Consider the following 22,776-nt stretch of genomic DNA (forward strand, 5'->3'; position numbering starts at 1 on the left):
TGCTGTATTTTAGTTCTATATATATAATTCATCACAGGTGTGATTTTACATGATGAATGTTGCTTCTTAAAGGGAAATGCATGTTAAAAAGGATAAATCATCTAGATAAAAGAAGTACAGTATTTTGGTTATTTTTTAAGGGATTGCTGAGACAGTAAAACTCTGAATCATATGGGTAAACACATTATTTTAAAATATCTTTATTGGGGCGCCTGGGTGGCCCAGCGGGTTAAAGCCTCTGCCTTCGGCTCAGGTCATGGTCTCAGGGTCCTGGGATCGAGCCCCACATCGGGCTCTGCTCAGCAGGGAGGCTGCTTCCCCTCTCTCTCTCTGCGTGCCTCTCTGCCTGCTTGTGATGTCTCTCTCTCTCTGTGTCAAATAAATAAATAAAATATTTTTTAAAAATCTGAATTGAATATGTACATATACATATTACTCTATGGGTAATAGCTTTAGGATAGTTCAAAATTAATGATTTATACAAGCCCTCTTTTTAAAAATAATTCTTTTATACCTTGCCTCTCAAATGTTGGTTTATGGCTCTATGATATATCACTGTACTGTTAAAATAGCTTATTTTCATGGGCAATATTTTTTTCACAGACACATGAAATTCCATCTTTGTAAAAGTATTTCTGTAGGTTTTTTTTTCCCCATAGTGAAATAATCTGCCACCTTCACCATCTACTTGGTGACCCATGAAAGACTGTACAAAACTGATCTAACCAGACTTCTTTCCCTTTCTTTTATCTTCCTTCCTCCTGTCCTCCCTCCATCTTTCTTTCCTTCTTCCTTCCTTCCTTCCTTCCTCCCTTCCTCCTTTTCTCCCTTCCTCCCTTCTCCCTCTCTTCCTCTTTCTTCCTAAAACTTTACAAACAGAGAAGCCAACTTGCTGGAGATTTATACCAGGAAAAAATGTTTAACACATTGTCTGGCATGTTATAGAAATGTTAAAACCCTGTCTTTAGTATTCATCTAGAGAAAAGTGTTTATCATACATGATTGTTCAATGACTAAATATGGAATTGCCAAAGAACAGATTTCTAGATTTAAAAATTAGCATCAATTTTCAAAATGAAGATAAAACACTAACTAGGTTATGTAACATTATTTAGGTTAAGTGAATATTCACCAGTGATGAAATATACCAGAGGTGACCTTGTGGTATATTTGCGACCATGGTAACACGATCAATGCCTATCTGCCCTGGGACTAGGAAGCAGTCAGGACTACCTCAGGCGGAGACCTGTGCTTGCCTCTATCTCCCTGTCAGCAGAGTTGCCATACGATGCCCTTGAGCACCTGGATTCAGGTACTCAAAGCCTCCAAGGCAATTTTACTTAAAGTGTTCCACATGCATCAGCATTTACTGGAATGACCTGGGACCTACCCCAGCTTTACTCAGTTTCAATCTCCGAAGGCAGCACCAGGGATCCTGGGAATTTCAAGAAGCAAATCAGGTGTCTCCCAAACTCTAAACTTTGAGCACCATTGCCCTAGAGGCTTTGCTCTCTTCTGATGATCTGCCTGGCTTGTTTTACTGCTTCCACATTTTTTATATTCTAGTTCACTTGCCTGACGTTGTCATTTTGATAGACTTTCGTGCTCCTGACTCTTACCTAGTAATCTGATGTTCATAGCCATACTTTATTTCAATTTCTTCTGTGAATTTTGTAGCTTGACGACTTTATTTCTAACCCCAGAAACTCTCCTGGGATTTCTAGGTAAATGAAAAAAAATTGCACGTAATTTCAAAATATCATAAATTTCATCTACTTTAAAGATAAAGTTGTGAGGTTTCTGTTTTGTTTTCGCTACAGAGAAAGGTAGATTGATCATGTAAGCAAGGGGAAAATAACCACAACATTATTTAAAAAGAGACGCTTATTAATTGTCTACTTGTACATGGGATGGATTTGAAGTAAGAGGCGTATCATGACTATACAGAAGACTGTATATATACTTGGTCAAGTTTTTAATATTTCTAACATTGTACATCTCTGTAGTTAAAAGATTCTTAATGATTTCTAGTTGCCATTGTCCTAGTAATAAAGCACAGATTCAATCATGGTAAATCAAGGGCACAATGTTTCGTCTTTACCATTTACAGCTTATACACATGGTATAAAGAGAAATGCTATAGGCCATTTAGAAGGAGTTTTTTTAGACAAATGTGTATGTTCAACACAGATTCCTTTAAGTGCGTAAGCAATCCTCTGGGAATTATTTAATGGACATTTCATGTGATAATAGTAGATTACTATTATCTAATACTATTACTATTCCACTCTGGTAGAAGATGGTAAAGGTACCTACCGTACTGATTCTTAAAGCTTGCTGTTAAATATTAAAGACATATCATTACAGTGATAGAAATGTCTCAGTAGGATTTAGTAAAATATAATAAGAGTGATGTTTATATTGTGAGATATGCTTTAAAAGATAACAAGATTGTTGGGCTTGATGTCATTACCCCACAAAGTTTCATTAATAGATTATTAAACAGATGCTTTGGGCTGTTTTTGAAAAGACGTGTTTTACCTCACAGAGGTCAATTATAATATTCTGATTTTTGATCAGGAGCTGGGAGCTAATGGGAACTTATGGTAATGACTTAAACATAATTATGGTAATGAACTTATGGTAATGACTTAAACATAATGTAGTTTTTAAAGATTTTTAGAACATTTTATTTATTTGAAAGAGAGAGAGAGCACAAGTGGAGGGACAGGGAGAGGGAGAGGGAGAGGCAGGTTCCCTGCTAAGCAGGGAGCCTGACACAGGGCTCCATTCCAGGACCTTGGGATCATGACCTGAGCTGATAACAGACAGTTAACCAACCGAGCCACCCAGGTGCCCCAAACGTAATGTATTTGTAATATTAGTAAGGGGTTTGAGAGTTTGCTATGATAGCAATCTAGATTAAATCAAAAGTTGAACTATTTAAGCATACAACAGAGGAAAATGATCTAGAGGCGTTGTTGACTAATGGAGCACTTGGAATTAGTTGTAAGATGGGATTGCCATAAATGTGTTAATACAATCTTATAGAATCAAGATATATATTGTAGGGGTCTGGAGAAATACTGATATCACTACATGATTTATTCGCCAGCTTGCATCTGAGTGATAGTGTTCACTTCTAGAGATGTTCCGTATTGAGGGAGAAGGTTCAGAAGAGATCTTCAGGGATCTTGCAGATCTTTCCATAGTTTGGCTATTGTGGACATTACTGCTATAGACATTTGGGTGCATGTACCCCTTCAGATTACTACATTTGTATCGTTAGGGTAAATACCCAGTAGTGAGAGTGCTGGGTCATAGGGTAGCTCTATTTTAAAAGTTTTGAGGAACCTCTGTAATGTTTTCCAGAGTGGCTGCACCAGCTTGCATTCCCACCAACAGTGTAGGAGGGTTCCCCTTTCTCTGCATCCTCTCCAACATCTATTGTTTCCTGACTTGTTAATTTTAGCCATTCTCATTGGTATGGGGTGGTATCTTACTGTGGTTTCGATTTGTATGTCCCTGATGCCGAGTGATGTTGAGTTCTTTTTCATGTGTCTGATGGCCATCTGGATGTCGTCTTTGCAGAAATGTCTGTTCATGTCTTTTGTCCATTTCTTGATTGGATTATTTGTTCTTTGGGTGTTGAGTTTGGTAAGTTCTTTATAGATTTTAGGTACTAGTCCTTTATGAGATATGTCATTTGCAGGTATCTTCTCCCATTCTGTCAGTTGTCTTCTGGTTTTGTTGACTGTTTCCCTTGCTCTGCAAAAGCTTTTGATCTTGATGAAATCCCAATAGTTCATTTTTGCCCTCGCTTGCCTTGCCTTTGGTGATGTTTCTAGGAAGAAGTTGCTACGGCTGAGGTTGAAGAGGTTTTGCTGTCTGTGTTCTTCTCAAGGATTTTGATGGATTTCTATCTCACATTGAGGTATTCCATCCATTTTGAGTCTATTTTTGTGTGTGGTGTAAGGAAATGGTCCAGCTTCATTCCTCTGCATGTGGCTGTCCAATTTCCCCAACACCATCTGTTGAAGAGACTGTTTTTTTTTTTTTCCATTGGACGTTCTTTCCTGCCTTGTCAAAGATTAGTTGACCATAGAGTTGAGGATCCATTTCTGGGCTCTCTGTTCTGTTCCATTGACCTGTGTGTCTGTTTTTGTGCCAGTCCCATACTGTCTTGATGATTATAGGTTTGTAATAGAGCTTGAAGTCTGGAATTGTGATTCTGCCAACTTTAGTTTTCTTTTCAACATTCCTCTGGCTATTTGGGGTCTTTTCTGATTCCATATAAATTTTAAGATTATTTATTCCATTTCTTTGAAAAAAATTGATGGTATTTTGATAGGGATTGCATTAAATGTGTAGATTGCTTTAGGTAGCATAGACATATTCACAATATTTGTTTTTCCAATCCATGAACATGGAACACTTTTCCATTTCTTTGTGTCTTCCTCAATTTCTTTCATGAATACATTATAGTTTTCTGAGTACAGATTCCTTGCCTCTTTGGTTAGGTTTATTCCTAGGTGTCTTATGGTTTTGGGTGCAATTGTAAATGGGATTGACTCTTTACTTTGTCTTTCTTCTGTCCTGTTGTTGGTGTATAGAAATGCAACTGATATCTGTGCACTGATTTTATATTCTGACACTTTATTGAATTCCTGTATGAGTTCTAGCAGTTTTGGAGTGGAGTCTTTTGGGTTTTCCACATAAAGTATCATATCTGCAAAGAGTGAGAGTTTGACTTCTTCTTTGCCAATTTGTATGCCTTTAATTTCTTTTTCTTGTCTGATTATTGAGGCTAGTATTTCTGTACTAGCTAGTACTATTATGTTTAATAGCAGTGGTGATAGTGGACATCCCAGCTGTTGTGGTGAGCCCTGTGCCTAGAAGGAGTTAACCTGATTGAGCAAAGGTTCTCAGGACTCCTTCAACCAGGGCACACTATGCCAGGTACAGGGCCTATAAATGGCTCTCAGCCACCTTGGCGGGTCTTCCTTGTTGATTGACAGAGGAACAAGTTCTACAGTTTGGCATTGCCAGCAACACGACTGTGTTTATCTTACAGTAACACAGCCGTGTTTATCCTATGCAACTATGAACCAGGACACTCTGACTTTTTAGCACAAGCTCAGCAGCCCAGAGATGGTAGTCAAGGTCAAGTCACATTGCTGTGACTAAGTAAGCTTACAAAAAGATGAACTGATAAACACTATGTGGCACTCTGTGGATAATCATCCTGGTGTCCCTCTCGTCGTCTTTAGCATTCCCTTGCCCCTCGGCCCTGACACCCTTGCCATGCCAGCCGCGACAAGCTGTGTTCCTGACCTTAGGGAAAAAGTTATCAGTTTTTCCCCATTGAGAATGGATATTTGCTGTGAGTTCTTCATAGATAACTTTGATGATATTGAGGTATGTACCCTCTATCCCTAGACTGTGATAAGTTTTGATCAAGAAAGGATGCTGTATTTTGTCAAATGCTTTTTCAGCATCTATTAAGAGTATCATATGGTTCTTGTTCTTTTTTTTATTAATGTATTGTATTACATTGATTGATTTGCAGATGTTGAACCAACCTTGCAGCCGAAGAGTAAATCCCACTTGGTCGTGGTGAATAATCTTTTTAATGTACTTTTGGATCCTATTGGCTAGTATTTTGGTGAGAGTTTTTGCATCCATGTTCATCAAGGATATTGGTCTGTAATTCATTTTGATGGGGTCTCTGTCTGGTTTTGGAATCAAGGTAATGCTGGTCTCACAAAATGGGTTTGGAAGTTTTCCTTCCATTTCTATTTTTTGGAACAGTTTCAGGAGAATAGGTGTTAATTCTTCTTTAAATGCTTGGTAGAATTCCCCTTGGAAGACATCTGGCCCTGGGCTCTTGTTTGTTGGGAGATTTTTTTTTTTTTTTCAAATGACTGTTTCAATCTCCTTACTGGTTATGGGTCTGTTCAAGTTTTCTGTTTCTTCCTGGTTTAGTTTTGGTAGTTTATATGTCTCTAGAAATGCATCCTTTTCTTCCAAATCACCAAATTTGCTGGTGTGTAGTTGCTCATAATATGTTCTTTATAATTGTTTGTATTTCTTTGGTGTTGGTTGTGATCTCTCCTCTTTCATTCATGTTTTTATTTATTTGGTCCTTTCTCTTTTCTTTTTGATAAGTCTGGCCAGGAGTTTATCAATCTTATTAGTTCTTTCAAAGAACCAGCTCCTAGTTTTGTTGATTTGTTCTGCTGTTTTTTTGGTTTCTATTTCATTGATTTCTGCTCTGATCTTTATGATTTCTCTTCTCCTGCTGGGTTTAGGCTTTCTTTGCTATTCTTTCTCCAGCTCCTTTAGGTGTAGGTTTAGGTTTTGTCCTTGAGACTTTCTTGTTTCTTGAGAAGGGTTGTCTTGCTATATTCTTTCCTATCAGGACCCCCTTTGCTGTTTCCCAAAGATTTAGAACAGTTGTGTTTTCATTTTCATTTGTTTCCATGAATTTTTTAAAGAATTCTTTAATTTCCTGGTTGACCCATTCATTCTTTAGCAGTATGCTCTTTAGCCTCTATGTATTTGAGTTTTTTCCAACTTTCCTCTTGTGGTTGAGTTCTAGTTTCAAAGCATTGTGGCCTGAAAATAGGTGGGGAATGATCCCAATCTTTTGGTACCAGTTGAGACCTGATTTGTGATCCAGGATGTGATCTATTCTGAAGAATGTTCCATGTGCACTAGAGAAGTATGTGTAATCTGTTATTCTGGGATGGAATGTTCTAAATATATCTGTGGTGTCCATCTGGTCCAATGTGTCATTTAAAGCCTTCATTTCCTTGTTGATCTTTTCCTTAGATGATCTGCCCATTTCAGTGAGGGGGTTGTTAAAGTCCCCTACTATTATTATTAGTATTATTATTGATGTGTTTGTTTGATTTTGTTATTAATTGGTTTATATAATTGGCTGCTCCCATGTTAGGGGCATAGATATTTCAAATTGTTAGATCTTCTTGTTGGAGAGACCTTGTAAGTGTGATATAGTATTCTTCCTCATCTCTTACTATAGTCTTTGGCTTACAATCTAAATTATCTCATGTAAAGATTGCTACACCAGCTTTCTTTTGACGTCCATTAGTGTGGTAACTTGTTTTCCACCCCCTGACTTTAAATCTGGAGGTGTCTTTAGGTCTCAAGTGAGTTTCTTGCAGACAGCATATCGATGGGTCTTTTCTTTCTTCTTCTTCTTCTTTTTTTTTTTTTTAATCCATTCTGATACCCTGTGTCTTTTGACTGGGGCATTTAGCCTACTTACATTCAGAGTTAACTATTGAAAGCTCTACATTTAGTGCCCTTCTATTGCCTGTGAGGTGACAGTTACTATATATTGTCTTTGTTCCTTTCTAGTCTGTTACTTTTAGGCTGTCTTTGATTAGAGGACCCCTTTCAATATTTCCTGCAGGGCTGGTTTGGTGTTTGCAAATTCTTTTAGTCTTTGTCATAGAAGCTTTTTATCTTTCCTTCTATTTTCAATGACAGCCTAGCTAGATATAGTATTCTTCATTGCATATTTTTCTCATTATAGTGCTCTGATTATATCATGCCAGTCCTTTTGGTCTGCCTGATCTCTGTAGATAGGTCTGCTTCCAATCTAATATTTTTATGCTTGTCGTTTACAGACCTCTTGTCCTGGGCTGCTTTCAGGATTTACTCTTTGTCACTGGGAATTGTAAGTTTTACTGTTAGATGACAGGGTGTGGACCTATTTTTACTGATTTTTTTGTTGTTATTTATTTATTTATTTATTTTTATAAACATATATTTTTATCCCCAGGGTACAGGTCTGTGATTCGCCAGGTTTACACACTTCACAGCACTAACCATTGCACATACCCTCCCCAATGTCCATAACCCCACCCCCCTTTCCCTCCCCCCTCCCCCCCTATTTTTATTGGTTTTGAGGGGGGTTCTCTGTGCCTCCTGGATTTTGGTGCTTGTTCCCCTTGCCCAATTAGGGAAATTCTCTTCCATAATTTGTTCCAAAATACCTTCTGCCTCTCTCTTTCTTTCTTCTTCTGGGATCCCAGTTATCCTAATATTATTTCATCTTATGGTATCATTTATCTCTCAAATTCTGCCCTTGTGGCTCAGTAGTTGTTTGTCTTTTTCTCAGCTTCTTTATTTTCCATCATTTGGTCTTCTAAATCACTAATTCTCTCTTCTGCCTCATTTATCCTAGAAGTAAGAGCCTCCATTTTTTTTTTATTACACCTCATTAATGCCTTTTTCAATTTCAACTTAGTTAGATTTTCATTCTTCTATTCCTCCAGAAAGGGATTTTATTTCTCCAGAAAGGGATTCTCTACGGTCTTCCATGCTTTTTTCAAGCCAAGCTAGCACCTTGATAATCATCATTCTGAAATGTAGTTCTGAGATATTACTGATGTTTGTATTGATTAGGTCCCTAGGCACTGGTACTGCATCTTGTTCTTTGTTTGTTTTTGTGTTTTTTGTGTTGTTTTTTTTTTTTTGTGGTGAGTTTTTGCACCTTGTCATTTTATCCAGATAAAAAAGATGAATGAGAGAACAAAATACTACAAGGGTGGCAATGATCCCAGAAAATTATATACTAACCAAGTCAGAAGAGACTCAAAACTGGGAGGAAAACAAAGGAGGAAGAAAGGAAAAAAAATATACATATATATATTAGACTGGTGAATAGAACAGACAAAATAAGGGTAAACATGATGAAGGATGGAATATGACTGTAAAGATGAAAATTTAAAAAGATTCCAAAAAAGGAATTGATAAGAAGTTTTTTGAAAAAGGAGAGAAAAAAAAGAGGAAAGAATGTGATCAGGCTGGAAAGTAGAACAAAGACATGTGCTAGAATTAGGGTATATTTTGATCTATTAGAAGAATCTGTGTCCCAAAATTTTAATGAAAAAAACCTGTATGTATACAAAAAATAAGTTAAATACAATGAAGGGGTAGAATATGACTATAACAATGAAAATTTAAAAAGATTTTTAAAAAGGTATTGATAAGATAAAATTGTTGAAAATGTTAAAATAAGATAGAGGAGAAATTTTTAAAAATAGAATAAGAAAAGATAAAAAAATTAACTTTCAAAGACTAACGAATCATAGGAAAAAAAGTCTTGAATTCTATGTGTTGCTTTCCCCTAGCTCTGGAGTTCTGCAGTTCTCATTGACTAGTGAACTTGTTCTTGGTTAGATGTTCTTGCTAATCTACTGGGGGAGGGGCCTGTTGCAATGATTTTCAAATGTCTTTGCCTGAGGTGGAATTGCACTACCCTTGCCAGGGGCCAGGCTAAGTCATCTGCTCGTGTTTGCTTTTATTAGCTTTTGTTCCCCGAACACTTTCTGTATAGCTTTGGAGGACAGAATGAAGATGGTGGCCTCTCAGTCTCTGGCCCTGGAGGAGCTGAGAGCTTGGGGGCCCCACTGCTCAGTGCACCCTCAGAGAAAAGCAGTTAATCCCTCTGTCTTCCTGGTCTCCGTCTGCACTCCAAGCTCACCCATCCTGTGACTGAGTTTTTCTGTCTCTGGAGAATGGCCCCATTTGGAGTCTCCAAACCCAGCTGATTTCAGCTCTGTGCTCCTGCGCAGCTCCTCTTGGAGGAGGAAGTGGGGGTTCTGCCCTGATCTGCCCCTTGTGGGGTTCCTGCTGTGAGAATAGTGGCCCAACTATGCCTTGAATCATGGTTCAAGGTATCCCTGAGCTTAGTTCTCCCTCCTTGGCTCTGTCTCTGCAGCCAGCTTCCCTGCTCTGTACCTGGGAGCTTTGCCACACTCAGACACCCCTGGTCTTTTTTTGACCCCGTGGGTCCTGAGACCATACTATCTCTACGAGTGATCTCCTCGCCAGCCCTGCCTAGCCTCTAACAGTGACATCCCTCAGTGGAGTAGATATCTAAAAGTTCCTTTTTTGTGCTCCACTGCTCTCTCTCTTGCTGGGCGCTGGCCCTTCCCCCACAGTCTGTCTTCCCATATGTCGCCTTGGATTCACTTCTCTGCACGTTCTACCTTCTGGAAAGTGGTCTGTTGTCTCTTCTTAGAATTACTGGTCTTCTTCTCTTTGATCTCCTATTGAGTTTGTAGGTATTCAGAATGGTTTGATAACTATCTAGCTGAACTCCTGGGACCTGATGATATTTAAGTCTTTTACTCCTCCCCCATCTTGCTCCTCCCTTGCAGCTACCATTTAATTAGATAACAACTTAGCTTCTTTGTTTTTCTTTTTTGGGCTACCATGAGAAATAATCTAAGGTGAAGTATTTTGTACGTTTTGTAAAATTGTTATCAATAAAACCACTTTCATAACATTGTATAGGTCCTTGTGCAAGAATCAATGTGATGTTTTTCCTTATTTCCATTTTTAATAGTATTATATCGTAATTTTTTTCTGAGGTAGGGATAGTACTTAAGAAATCATTGCCACTGAAATTGGGATTTATATTCGAATTTGATGACAGTTTTTAGTTAATTATCACATGAGGAAGGATATGAAATTGTATAAATTTTTGATAGATCTCTAGTTATATGTCCACCTTTATGATGAAAGATGAAAAAAAGGGAAATGTCTGAAATCTAAAATATTTTGTAATGGATGGTCACCAGAGGGAAGGGGGAAGGGTGAAAGAGGTGAAAGGGTGAAAGAGGTGAGGAGGATTAAGAATACACTTCTCATGATGAGCACTGAATAAGGTATGGACTTGCTGAGTCACTATATTATACACCTGAAACTAGTATAACACTGTATGTTAATTATCCTGGAATTAAAATTATTTTTTTTAATTTAATTTAAATATAAAAACAAGAAATAAAACATGTGTGTAGGGATGCCTGGGTGTCTCATTCATTTAAGCACCTGCCTTTGGCTCAGGTCATGATCCTGGGGTCCTGGGATTGAGCCTGCTTCTCTCTCTGCCTGTTGCTCCACCCGTTTGTGTTCTCTCTGTCTCTCTCTCTCTGACAAATAAATAAATAAAATCTTTAAAATAATAAAGTTAGTAAAAAATAAAAAATAAATAAAATGTGTTTGTAATGCAGATACTCAGCACAATCACATTCTCTTAACTTCCTATTCGGGAAATTTCTTACTGACATGTATGAGTTATCACTGTAATTTAAACTTTTGTAATCAGGGAAACTGTATCAATGATTACTGTGGAAATATGAAATTTACAATTCGTGGTCTGATTTTTAAATATCAAAAACAAAAATAAAAGCATTGAGTTGAGAAAGAATCAGAAATTTATCCCTAGATTTAAAGAGACCAGACGTGTTGAAAACAGCATGCTTATCAGCTATTGACTGAAAACTTTTTTGTTGTTGTTTTTTGTTTTGTCTAACTCAGTGCATTAGTTGTGATAGTTTAGGTTGTAGAAACAAATACACTGCCACTTTTGTAATGGCTCAAAGGAGAGACTTTTGATCAGCTCACACAACACTCCATTGCTTGTGCTCTGCTTCATTGGGCAGCTTTCCTCTGTTCATGCTTCAGGCTTTTTCCATCTGTGGCTCCTCTCAGTGGTTAGTTCTTGTGTTAAGACTTAGTTTTGTCATTAGTCATGACCTTAGCATGCACTCAGTGAAGGCTTATTTAAGGAACGAGTGTGCCTGTGCTAACTTTTACCTTGTGTTAAAGCTGTATGGAAGGTTGCTCTCTTTAAATAGTTTTTTTTTTTCCCTTTAATTTCTTCTTTTTTCTTCTATCCATCCAAGGAGTGGATAAATAAGTTGAGACCTGTTAAAAATTTAGAGAAGTTAATGTACTTTTTGATATATCCATGGAACTCTTTTCCCATACCAGGGGAAGAGAGGAGGGGGAGAGGAGTGTTAGAGATGTGAATTTTTATGCATCAGTTTGAAATCATCTCCTTGTAAAAGAGCATAGGTAACATGTATCATCCATGCTTATATATGCCTACATGTGTAAGAAAGCTAAAAGAAGACCCAGAGTCTCCTAACCACAGTTGTATCTGCTGAGACTGATGAGGAGGAGTCTGGGAGGAAAAGAGACCTCCATCCAGTATATAAATATTTATGGTGTTTCAACTTTTATCCTGTCCATGTATTATATCTTGAAATAAAAACAGACTTTTATTGAGAAAAAGAATTACACAGAAAAGTTTCTGTTAAGTAATCAGACATTGTCTCTCTCTCTCTCTTTTTCTTTTTTTTAACCTAGGGATCCAATATCACCGACACCTGCCATGAGATGCTAATGTGTGGCGTCTTGCTGAAAATTTCTTCTGGAAATATTCAAGAATGGGTGTTTTTTCTTTTTGATAATCTTCTGGTGTATTGCAAAAGGAAACACAGGTAAGGTGATAAACAGGTACTAGTTCAGAAATAACTTATTAACCTTGGAAAATATTTTTTAAGAAAAAAGAAATTATCAATCTCACAGTTTCAACCTTTTCCTCTGTGTTCCTGGGAACTCAGGATCTCCTCAGTAAAATTCACATACTCTTAGCCTGTTTAATGATTCTTCTCGTTACCTTCTTGTAAAACCTGACTGAATGTGACTATCATTCAATAACACTACCTTCCCAGGAAGCTTTTGGAGGAACAAAATTTTTTCTGTTGCTAACCCACATGCCTCGGGCTTTGTAGGAAAGGTGAATATGTCTTCCGTGTTTCCCAGTGCTGTTTTCCAGTCATTTCCTCCCCTTCCTTGGAAATATTTTCCTTGACTGCCCCATCTAGTATAGCCTTTCTCTCTCTCTCTCTCTCTCACTCTGCCCTTTCCCAATCTCACACATGCTCTCTCTCTTTAAAATAAATAAAGAAATAACAAATCTTTCAAAAAAAGATAGTTGTTGTTAATCCCTGCCTTAATGAGCTTTTTTTTTTTAAAAGATGCTTATTACCACATATGAAAATAAATTGTCTATTTTTTTTTAATTATGCTCTTCTAAATTCTTTGTATTTTGCAGCAAGATAGGAATTCATAGAAATAGGTTTTAGGAAGATGTAGAAAAGGCTGTTAATTTTACTTGTATATAACTCATTAAAAAATTATAATGTGCTTCAAGTTCTTTAGGTACAATTGTTTTTATCCATCTTTATTGAGGACTAATTGACAAATAACATTGTAATATATTTTAATTGTACAACATGATGATTTGATATACATCATGAAAGGATTTTGCCCATGAAGTCAATTAACACATCCATCTAGGTGCAGTTATTAAAGGCATCCATTTGAGAATGAGATCTTTTTTTAAATTACAATTGATCTCATACTTATTAATATACATGCCCGCCTTCCAGTGCAAAGCTTTTGCAAGATTAGCCATGTACAATGATGATATCATTTATAGTCTTACGACTTTCCTTGTTAAATTGGTAAACAACAGAAAAGATTTTGTAAAATTAAAATCCTGAAGTTTTTTTTTTTTTAAAGATTTATTTATTTATTTTGAGAGAGAGAGAGAGAGAGAGAGTGAGCAGCGGGAACTGCAAAGGGAGAGGGAGAGAAGCAGACTCTTCCCGTTGAAGTGCAGAGCCTGACATAGGGCTTAGTCCCAGGACCCTGAGATCATGACCTGAGCCCACATCAAGAGTTGGACGCTTAACTGACTGAACCATCCAGGTGCCCCTAAAATCCTAGTTTTTGAGCAAATATCCTTAATGGGTATATAATGTGGACAAAATGCATCGTGACTAGAAATGGAAATACTGCATAAAAATGATTGTCTATTCACTTCCCGAATTGAAGTAGTAAGAATATACCATCTAGTCCCTTCATTTTAGGATACTTCATCCCCTTTAACCAAGTACTGTTGAAGCTCTAAAGATTGTTTAGTGAGTATGAGTAAACTGAACCTTTTCCAAATTTCCACAGTATTTTAACTGCAAAACCTGGGGACTTGATGAATTGAATTCTAGATTTACATTCACAAAAGATAAGAGTGCTGATTAGGAATCTCAGCTCTGGAATTTACTAATGCTATTAATCTCAGGAGAAACTAGTATTTAAAAAAATAATGTGTTGTGTAATAGTTAATACATAAAGCATGATATGGTTTAGTCTGGCTTGTTAATGAGCTCTTTAAGTATTATAATGTATTTTGTTTCCTGCAATTTATATTTTGTATACAATATAGTCTGTGAATTATTTATCTACATGTATAGGAATAGTTTATTCATTTAACTGTTGCATAATATTCCACTGGTTGAATATTATCACAATTAAATTGATAACAACTTAATTATTCACTCTCCTATCAGTGGACTTTAGGTTTTTATTTGTTTGTTTTAGTTTTTCTGCTATTATGAACATTCCTGCAATGTGTATCTGATGACCACTAAAACAATTAATTAGAAGGGAAATCAGAAAATTGGGATATCACATATTCTACATTAAAACATAGAGCAAAATTATTTTCAAAGCGGAAGCTTTTCAGTTGGTATACTTTAATAGAACCACCTTCTGAAGGGACCGATATTGTTAAGCCAAGTGTTAACAATATTGATCAGACACTTAGTGGAATTTCATATTGAGTGTTATTATCTACAGGTCAAGAGAAATTTAAAAGCCTATGCAGAACTCACAAGATCACAAAGTAAATTAATACTTTGGAAAATAGGACCCAGTGATAGATTCCACATCATGATTCTTTGCCTATGAATAAAACTGTTACAATGATTCTTTGCCTGCGAATAAAATTGTTATCTTTGCCTGTGAATAAAACTTTAAAAAAAATGATTGAAGTATGATGTGTCAACTTACAAGAAACTCTCTTTTGCAAGAGACCGCAATAATATGTCCTGCCTGGGAGAATACGCAGTTACCTACAATCTAAACTACTTGGCATTCTTCTCTATCCTGGCTTTCTATGATGCCAACTTACATACTATATGGCCTGAATCCCTAATTGGTAGCATTTATTTAGGGTTATTAGCAAAGGACATGTAGAGGTGACTTTCATAATGAACAAAGGAGTGCAAGATGGTGAAGGCCTGGGGCTGACAAACCCTAATCAGGTTAACTAATCTATTTAATTAGTTTCTTTTAGTAGGGATGAAGGACTACTAAGTTCTGATGAGGCTTTAGACAGATAAGCTAGGAATATATATTCTCTTTCAAGGAAGGAACTCGGACTGGGACAGCACCTTGTGACCCCTCCCTGCACCTACTCCTCCTGCTTCAGGGCTGATATACATCTAACTGCAGGGGTGGGGAGGAGAGGGACACTGAAGTTGGTGAATATTTATGCCTTCACTTTTGCCAGATGTGTCTGTACAGCAAATGTAACAAATGAATAATTATTTCAGTATATTAAATTATTAGGTAGACTTTTGTCAATGAGTCAAATGGAATAGTTTAAGTTAATTGAAATCTTTTGAGTGACTAGGTATTCTTGAATCTTCCTGAATCATTTCTTAGAATCTTTCCTCTTTAATTAAAAAAAACCTGTTTTTATGATAATCTCTCCTGAATGTTCAGTGATTCCACTACAAACACATTTAGCCACGTAATTCATTATTTAAATATTCATCTATAAACATGGATATATTAACTTTGTGTTACAAACATTTTAACATTAAAGACCAGTATTAGACGCACTATACCAAAGTTCTGGAATGTTTCAGACTATTTTAAAAATAAATAAGATCCTTATAAAGCATTATACATGTATTAAGAGACTTACTCAACAAGTATATAGGTCTCATACCATAGAAATAATATATTAGGAATAATATATTCCTAATAAATATAGGAAAATTATTTTCAGCTGTGTACCACTGAACTTAAGAATTTCCAGCACAGTTTCTTTGCAGAGGGATCATAAGTACTAACTGAATTTTATCCAAATTTGAAAAAATGGAAATTACCAGCTAGTTACTGAAAAATGGGAAATGAAAGTGAAAGAAATAAAAGGAAATTTTAAAATAACCAACTTTTAATGTGGAACAGACTTTGATTTGGTACATTGTATGTTTTAAATTGAGCAAAAGCACCTATTTACCCACCCAACTGTATGTTGTTGTTAGTCTGAAGCTTCCATTTGTTTACAAAAGCTAGGACATAAGCCTCATTTGGAAGCACACAAGTAAAAAACACCAAGAGCCTCACAGTTGATATCATTGATGGCATTGGTGTCTTTTTAGGTTTTTTTCTATGGCTAGTTTACATCATATTACTTCAACGCTGTTTTTTATTAAGTTTAGTAACAATGTTTTTGTGATTTCATTCCATTGCAAGACGGTTGAAGAATAGCAAGGCATCTACAGACGGACATCGGTACCTTTTTCGTGGCCGGATCAATACGGAGGTGATGGAAGTGGAGAGTGTGGATGATGTCACGGGTAGGTAATTTGTTTTTTAGAAGGAAAGACCAATAGTAAACTCCCTCATAAGACAGACTTTTCACCTGAATAATTCATCTGTGGTGCATTAGAGCTTAGAAGTATTTTGTTGGGTACAACAGTTGGAGGAGAAAGGCAAGATAAAGGAGAAGACGACTATTGGCAAAGTAGAAGATTATATTTGCTGAAACACAGTAGCATTCAACACAGAGATACAAAGAAATAGCTGAGTAGGAGTGATGTACACACTCACAGTTCCTGGTATCGCCAGCATGAGTGCAGAAAATAAGGGATTCATTTATTTTCTTCAATTATACTACGTTTTATATGTATATATGTGATATTTTTTCATATAATGTGCTCACTGTAGAATATAGAAAACTCTAAATTTGTTTTAACTAATGCCAGTATGCATATAAACATGTCGATTTGCTTGTAGAGGAAGGGTGTTTTGTGTATTTTAAGTGTACATTTTAAGTACTTTATTACTTAAAGATAGTGCATTTTCACACTGCGGATTTGAAGGTACAGACTTTGAAAAGTAAACTTAGCGAATCACGGTTAGTCACAAACATTAAATAAAATGAGGTTAAATAACTTATTTTCTACTTGCAAAAATAAATGGTCATATTAAGTAATATGACAATATACTGGTCTATAATATGAATGGTTAGTAAATTGGATCACATTTTCTCCCCAATGATTTTAATTAGAATTTCAAAGAAATTCTAGAAGAAAAGACAAGATGAAATAAAATATGTTAGTTGTTGCTAAGTGACTTTAATTCCCACATGGAGAAATGCCTTAATAATACCCCATTTAAACATGGGATGAGGCATAGGTCAGCTCCCCGCTACCACATACCTTTGTTGCCATCTCTAAGTCCCAGAGGAGAGAAGAATGTTTATCATCTGTAGGCGCACAAATTTTCAGATGCTCACCTGTGTGCTGTTTCTCTATCCCATTGTTAGCACCCTAAAACATGGTCTAGAACATAAATAGTGAAGCATGATTGCTGCAGGTAAGGGGGAAAGAGGTGCAATGAGCAGAACTCAGGTGTACTCTTCCTGGGAAGCAAGTCATCTTGTGGCGAGGTTCTTCATGGGCTAAGGGAGGGATGGAGGTGTGGAAATGTCTGACCACCTGCACAGCTGAAAATCCCTTTCTGTGCTACAGCTGTCAATACAGTTGCAAATACTCACATGCTAACATGTGGGACCTAGTAGGCTACCTTTCCATGTCGGGATGTACATGATATTTTTTTAGAAGGTGACATTTAATTCATTTAATGCTTTAATGAGAGGACACCAGTGAGATTTAGCAATGTTGTCTGTCTACATGTGAAAAGCTGTCTTGCTTCAGTAACCTGACTCCTCAAGAGAATATCCAAAAGCCCCTGTTGTTCTTGATTTGGGGGGAAGCAAGGCAGAGGAAGGCATACTCAGACCTCCATTCTGTTCCTTCTTGGCCCTGTCTCCCCCTGGTGGAACCACCTGTCCCCTGTTGCTTTAGGCTTCTCTTTGTTTTCTCCCCTTATTATACCTTTCCGTGAGCACACAGCTCCTGGGTCTTACTTCATTCCCTTCCCCCGTATGGTGTGATCATGCCCATTTGTACCATTTGCACTGGTAATCGAAGTGAATTTTGGTAAATTTTGGTGAATTTGACAATGATTCCTATGTTTTGGGAAACGGGGGCACTAAATTAATCTAAGAGGCTAGGGCCTTTGGAGGCATTGGCATAGAATACCATTTTCAGCATATCTGTGTCTAATGTAGGGGAGTGAGAGCCTATGTGGGGTGATGGAGCTTTAACGCAAATGGACTTTGGATTCAATCCCATGAAAATGTTCTTTTAGTGCTGGTAGGATTGTGTACCTTCAGGACTTTGGTTCCTGGGGGATAGGGATGTTAGGGAAACAAGCCTTCAGACCCTGGTAGATATGAATTAGTGGGAAAGACAGGACATTTCAGAATATTTAGTCATAAATTGTCTGATGACACCTCTTGGCACAAACTTCCAAGGCTCATGTTTTGTTGAAATATGATGAAGAATTTACACTTTGTAGTACACAGTTAAGACCTTAATTTGCCCTTAAACACATATACACAGCATGTTGCAGGAATCTCGCTACAAATACTTGTTACAAATTAAAGAAATTTTAGGCTGCAGCTGTATACCTCCCATTTGCTTCCTGCAAAGAAAATTTAGTTTTCTAGTAAGTGTGACTACTTGGTCCTTAGGATAAGTATATATCCTCAGCCAGGACTTGGAATTCAAAAATAGAATTTCTGAAGATGAATAGGATCTTGAATATCAACTAATATACCTTGTTAACATTTCAGATGATGGAAATGAAGCCACATTGAAGTCACGTCCAAGTTTACCCAGCTCGTTGTTATGAAGCTGGGACTGGAGTAAGGTTTCCTTGGTGACCATAGCCATGCCTTGAGCCATGGATCAGGGTTCCATATGGATTTTAAATCTATAGGGGGCAACTGGAGAGCAGTGAAGAAGTAAGGCATCAGTATATAGAGATGAACTTTTGTTGTTTGTTTCTTCTAAGAAATGATCTGTGTGCTATACCAGCTTTTTCCTTTTTTGTTTTCTTGGTCACTTCCATCACAAAATCTCCATTTCTTTTGATGAGCTCAGGTTTTAAGTGTTCTTACTTTGAACTCTATGAATGGGAGCTCTGATGTTGATAGGTCTCTGCAGAGCTAACCAATGTCCATATGCCAAGTCCCTCCCACCCTTGGACCCTGGATAAGTTACATGAGGGATGGCAAACACTGTCAGGCTCATCTGCTCATTGCCAAAACCCAAAACAAACAATGACTATACCATGTTGTGCTGTAAATAATACAAATTGACTAATCAAGATATATTTTTAAGCATGCTTAAAACTTTTTTTTTTTTTTTTTAAGATTTTATTTATTTATTTGACAGACAGAGATCACAAGTAGGCAGAGAGGCAGGCAGAGAGAGAGGAGGAAGCATTCTCCCTGCCGAGCAGAGAGCCCAATGCAGGGCACGATCCCAGGACCCTGGGATCATGACCTGAGCTGAAGGCAGAGGCTTTAACCCACTGAGCCACCCAGGCGCTTAAAACTTTTGATGAAAAGTTTAAATGTTCCCCCGTCTATTTGAATATATTATAAAAATATTAGGTATTTTTGCATACTCTAGGTATAAGTAAAATACTTTTCTAAGTAAAGGACTCCATCAGACACTGATCACATTGATTTAGCTCAAAACTTGCAGAAGAAATAATTGCATTTGGAATGAGACTAAGCTTTTTTAGCCAGTGTGTAACTATTTAAATCTTTTGAAAAATAAACTTGATTATACTTTTACTTATAATGTTTTATAAATTGAATTACATCAGTTGTATCTTAGAATACAAAAAGTTAATGCAATAATGATGTGACATGTAGAAATGTGAAAAATTGTTTGTTTTAATATATCCATGTTATCCATTACTGCTTATGTTGAAGGAAGATGGTAGCCATTGAGTTTGTCTCCAAATTTCTATTCCATCATTCTCTAGACCCAACTCTCATTTTGGCTAATTCTAATTTAATTATTCTTTGAAGATTCTTTCTGAGATATTAGTTTGAACATGATGCATAAAAAGTATCCAACTTAAGATCTAAGTAGGAAAGCTGTTGAACTTTCTGCTGTTAACTTCCTTGGTAATTTTCATACTATATGCTTAGAAATTCATTCAGAAAAGTAATAACAGGTCATTTATATTCTCTCTTAAAAACTAGTTTATTTGTGTAGTTGGAGAGAGGGCAAAATGGTGACCTTTAGAAAATGTGATCTGTAGTGCAGTGTTAGGCAAACCACAAATTTCAATACAGTGGTCAAATTTGAATTGAATAAGATGGAAATTTTTTATTCTTTAAGGTGTTCTTTAGTGTGAATTGATATTTTTAAGGAAATATTTCAGCTGTCATTTTCAACATAAATATTTTAGACCATTTAAAGATAGTAAACACATTGAGTTTTTTAAATTAAATTTTGCTTATTAGAGAAAATTTGGAAATAACAGAGAAATAAATTGAAAATACTAGATAATTTCATCACCTAAAAAGAAGTAAATGAGAATTTTAAAATATTTCCATTTTCTTTTTAAGCATAGATTTTTAAAATGCTTAAAAACATGAACTCTATAGTTTTGTATCCTCTTTTCAGTTAAGTAGAATCATTTTTTGAATTGTAGTCATCTTTATCTTCATGTCTTACCATCCACATAACATATATTTATTGTTAGTTAATCATCAACAAAATAGACAAACCATCATTACCTTAACAACCATACTACTGTAGTATAAGCGCTATTGAATACTTTCTTAATAAAAAAGTAGCATAACTTTACAATGTTGAAAAGACTACCAAGATATATTAGTTCCTTCCTGATACACTTAAATTTTCAATGTTATTAATTTAAAGGAGTGTTCTTGGGAATTGAAAAAAGGTCAGTGAAGTTACTTTTAGTTTTAAAAGGAAAAATCTGTTACAACCTTTAAAAAAAATTTTTTTTGCCGTAAATAATGTCAAATGATTTTGGATGCCAGAAAATCTTCTTATGTTATTTGATAGAATCAAAGATTTATTCCAAAAAGTAATTTTTTTCAGCATTAATTATTCATAATGTGAGTAAATTGTGATTTTTAAAATTTCTCTTAGAAATTTATGCATTCACAACATTGATCATCAGGATAAGGGTTAAATACAATGTTTAGATATCAGTTTCTTGATGTTTTGAATAATACTTTTTGGCAATTTCTTCTGTTTCCTAGCTTGAGTATACAGTACTTGGCTAGCTTCCATCTCATTAAAACTCACACTATTGAAAAGATACCAGTATTTCCACTGAGAGAGTAGTATCAGTTTTAGAAAAACCTCATCTCATTATGTAAAACTATGCTGAATTAAGAGTGAGGAATTTGCAAACTGTATAGCTTCAAAGTAATTAGTGAGTTGTTCAGGGCTGCCCCTTGGATTTTTCTCTTTTTGGAAAAAACATCGGTGCCTGGAGACTGTACAGTTTCGATATTCTACACTTAATGACTGACAATTTTAATTCCATTCCTTTTTAACACTTCCTGTAGAATTATATTTTAGATCCATTGAAGTTTGCAAATTCCTGCATATGGCATTAATAAATTATTCTTTCATTAAAAAATATTTTTAAATTTCTGCTAAGGAAAAGCACTGTTGGGCTTTTCCATGTTTTGTTTGTTTGTTTGTTTTAGGATTTCATTGATTAGAGAAAGAGAGAGGGAGAGAGAGAGCATGGAGGAGAGGGGCAGAGGGAGACACAGACTCCCTACTGAGCAGGGAGCCTGACGTGGGCTCATGCGGCTGGATCCCAGGACTCGGATCATGACCTGAGCTGAAGGTAGATGCTTAACCAATTGAGCCTCCCACACACCCCTTCCATGCTCTGTATGTTACTGTTCTTAATAAATAAGTTGAATGAAAATTTATTTTTTAGAATGAAGTTACTAAAAAATGTGCTGTGATTAAAATTATGAAGTCATTTTTGTATCACTAATTCTTATTTTGAAATAAGTGGTAATTTGGTAACGGATATCATTGTGACATTTATACATTTTGAGGCCTGTTGTATGTATATATACGTTCATGTTTATACATATGTTTAAAACTTATTTATGATTTTTAAAATTAGTGATAGAAAGTGGCTAGCACATAAAGGAACCATTTAAATGGTTCCTTTAAAAAGGAACCAATATCCTTTCAATTTATTTATTTATAAAGATTTTATCTATTTATTTGAGAGAGCAAGCGAGAGAGAGAGAGAGAGAGAATGAGAGAGAGAGGGAGGGAGAGAAAATGAGCAGGGTGAGTGGCAGAAGGAGAAGCAGACTCCCCGCTGGGCAGGGAGCCTGATGTGGGGCTGGATCCCAGAACCCCACCCGGGATCATGACCTGAGCTGAAGGAGACACCTAACCAACTGAGCCCCCCAGGCATCCCCTGTCTTTCCAGTTTAAATTATTAGGTGATATAACCTATTCTTTCAAAATACTATATTGGTGCAGCAATTAACCTATTATTTGACTTGGTAGATGGTTAACAGTCAGTTAACAGTCTTGCTTTCTGTTCATGAAGCAGTGGCCACATGCAATCTCATGCTGACTTGTCTAGTTCTATTTTTTTTTTCTTAAGATGTTACTTATTTATTTGACAGAGACAGATCACAAGTAGGCAGAGAGGCAGGCAAAGAGAGAGAAAGGGAAGCAGGCTCCCTGCAGAGCAGAGAGCCCGATGCGGGGCTCAATCCCAGGACCCTGAGATCACAACCTGAACCGAAGGCAGTGGCTTAACCCACTGCCACCCAGGCGCCCTGACTTGTCTAGTTCTGAGTTTAATCATTTATTTTCCAAGGGAAGTCTGAATGCACAGGTTGTAATGGTTAGGCAA

General features: G+C 36.4%; 1 protein-coding gene across 1 annotated transcript in view; it reads left to right on the plus strand.

The window, feature by feature from the left end:
* The window catches only part of LOC308341603 (phosphatidylinositol 3,4,5-trisphosphate-dependent Rac exchanger 2 protein-like), a gene marked incomplete at its 5' end in the record, with an annotated part of 172,548 nt that extends 152,871 nt beyond the window's left edge, over nt 1-19,677 (plus strand). The window contains 3 exons of the mRNA XM_080801648.1: nt 12,193-12,326; nt 16,219-16,322; nt 18,668-19,677. Coding sequence (XP_080657774.1) covers nt 12,193-12,326; nt 16,219-16,322; nt 18,668-18,726 — 297 coding nt within the window. The 3' untranslated portion in view covers nt 18,727-19,677. The remainder of the gene's footprint in view (nt 1-12,192; nt 12,327-16,218; nt 16,323-18,667) is intronic.
* Nucleotides 19,678-22,776: the final 3,099 nt, after the last annotated feature.

The sequence above is a fragment of the Martes martes genome (assembly GCF_963455335.1).
Source record: "Martes martes genome assembly, chromosome: 4".
Lineage (NCBI taxonomy): Eukaryota > Metazoa > Chordata > Mammalia > Carnivora > Mustelidae > Martes > Martes martes.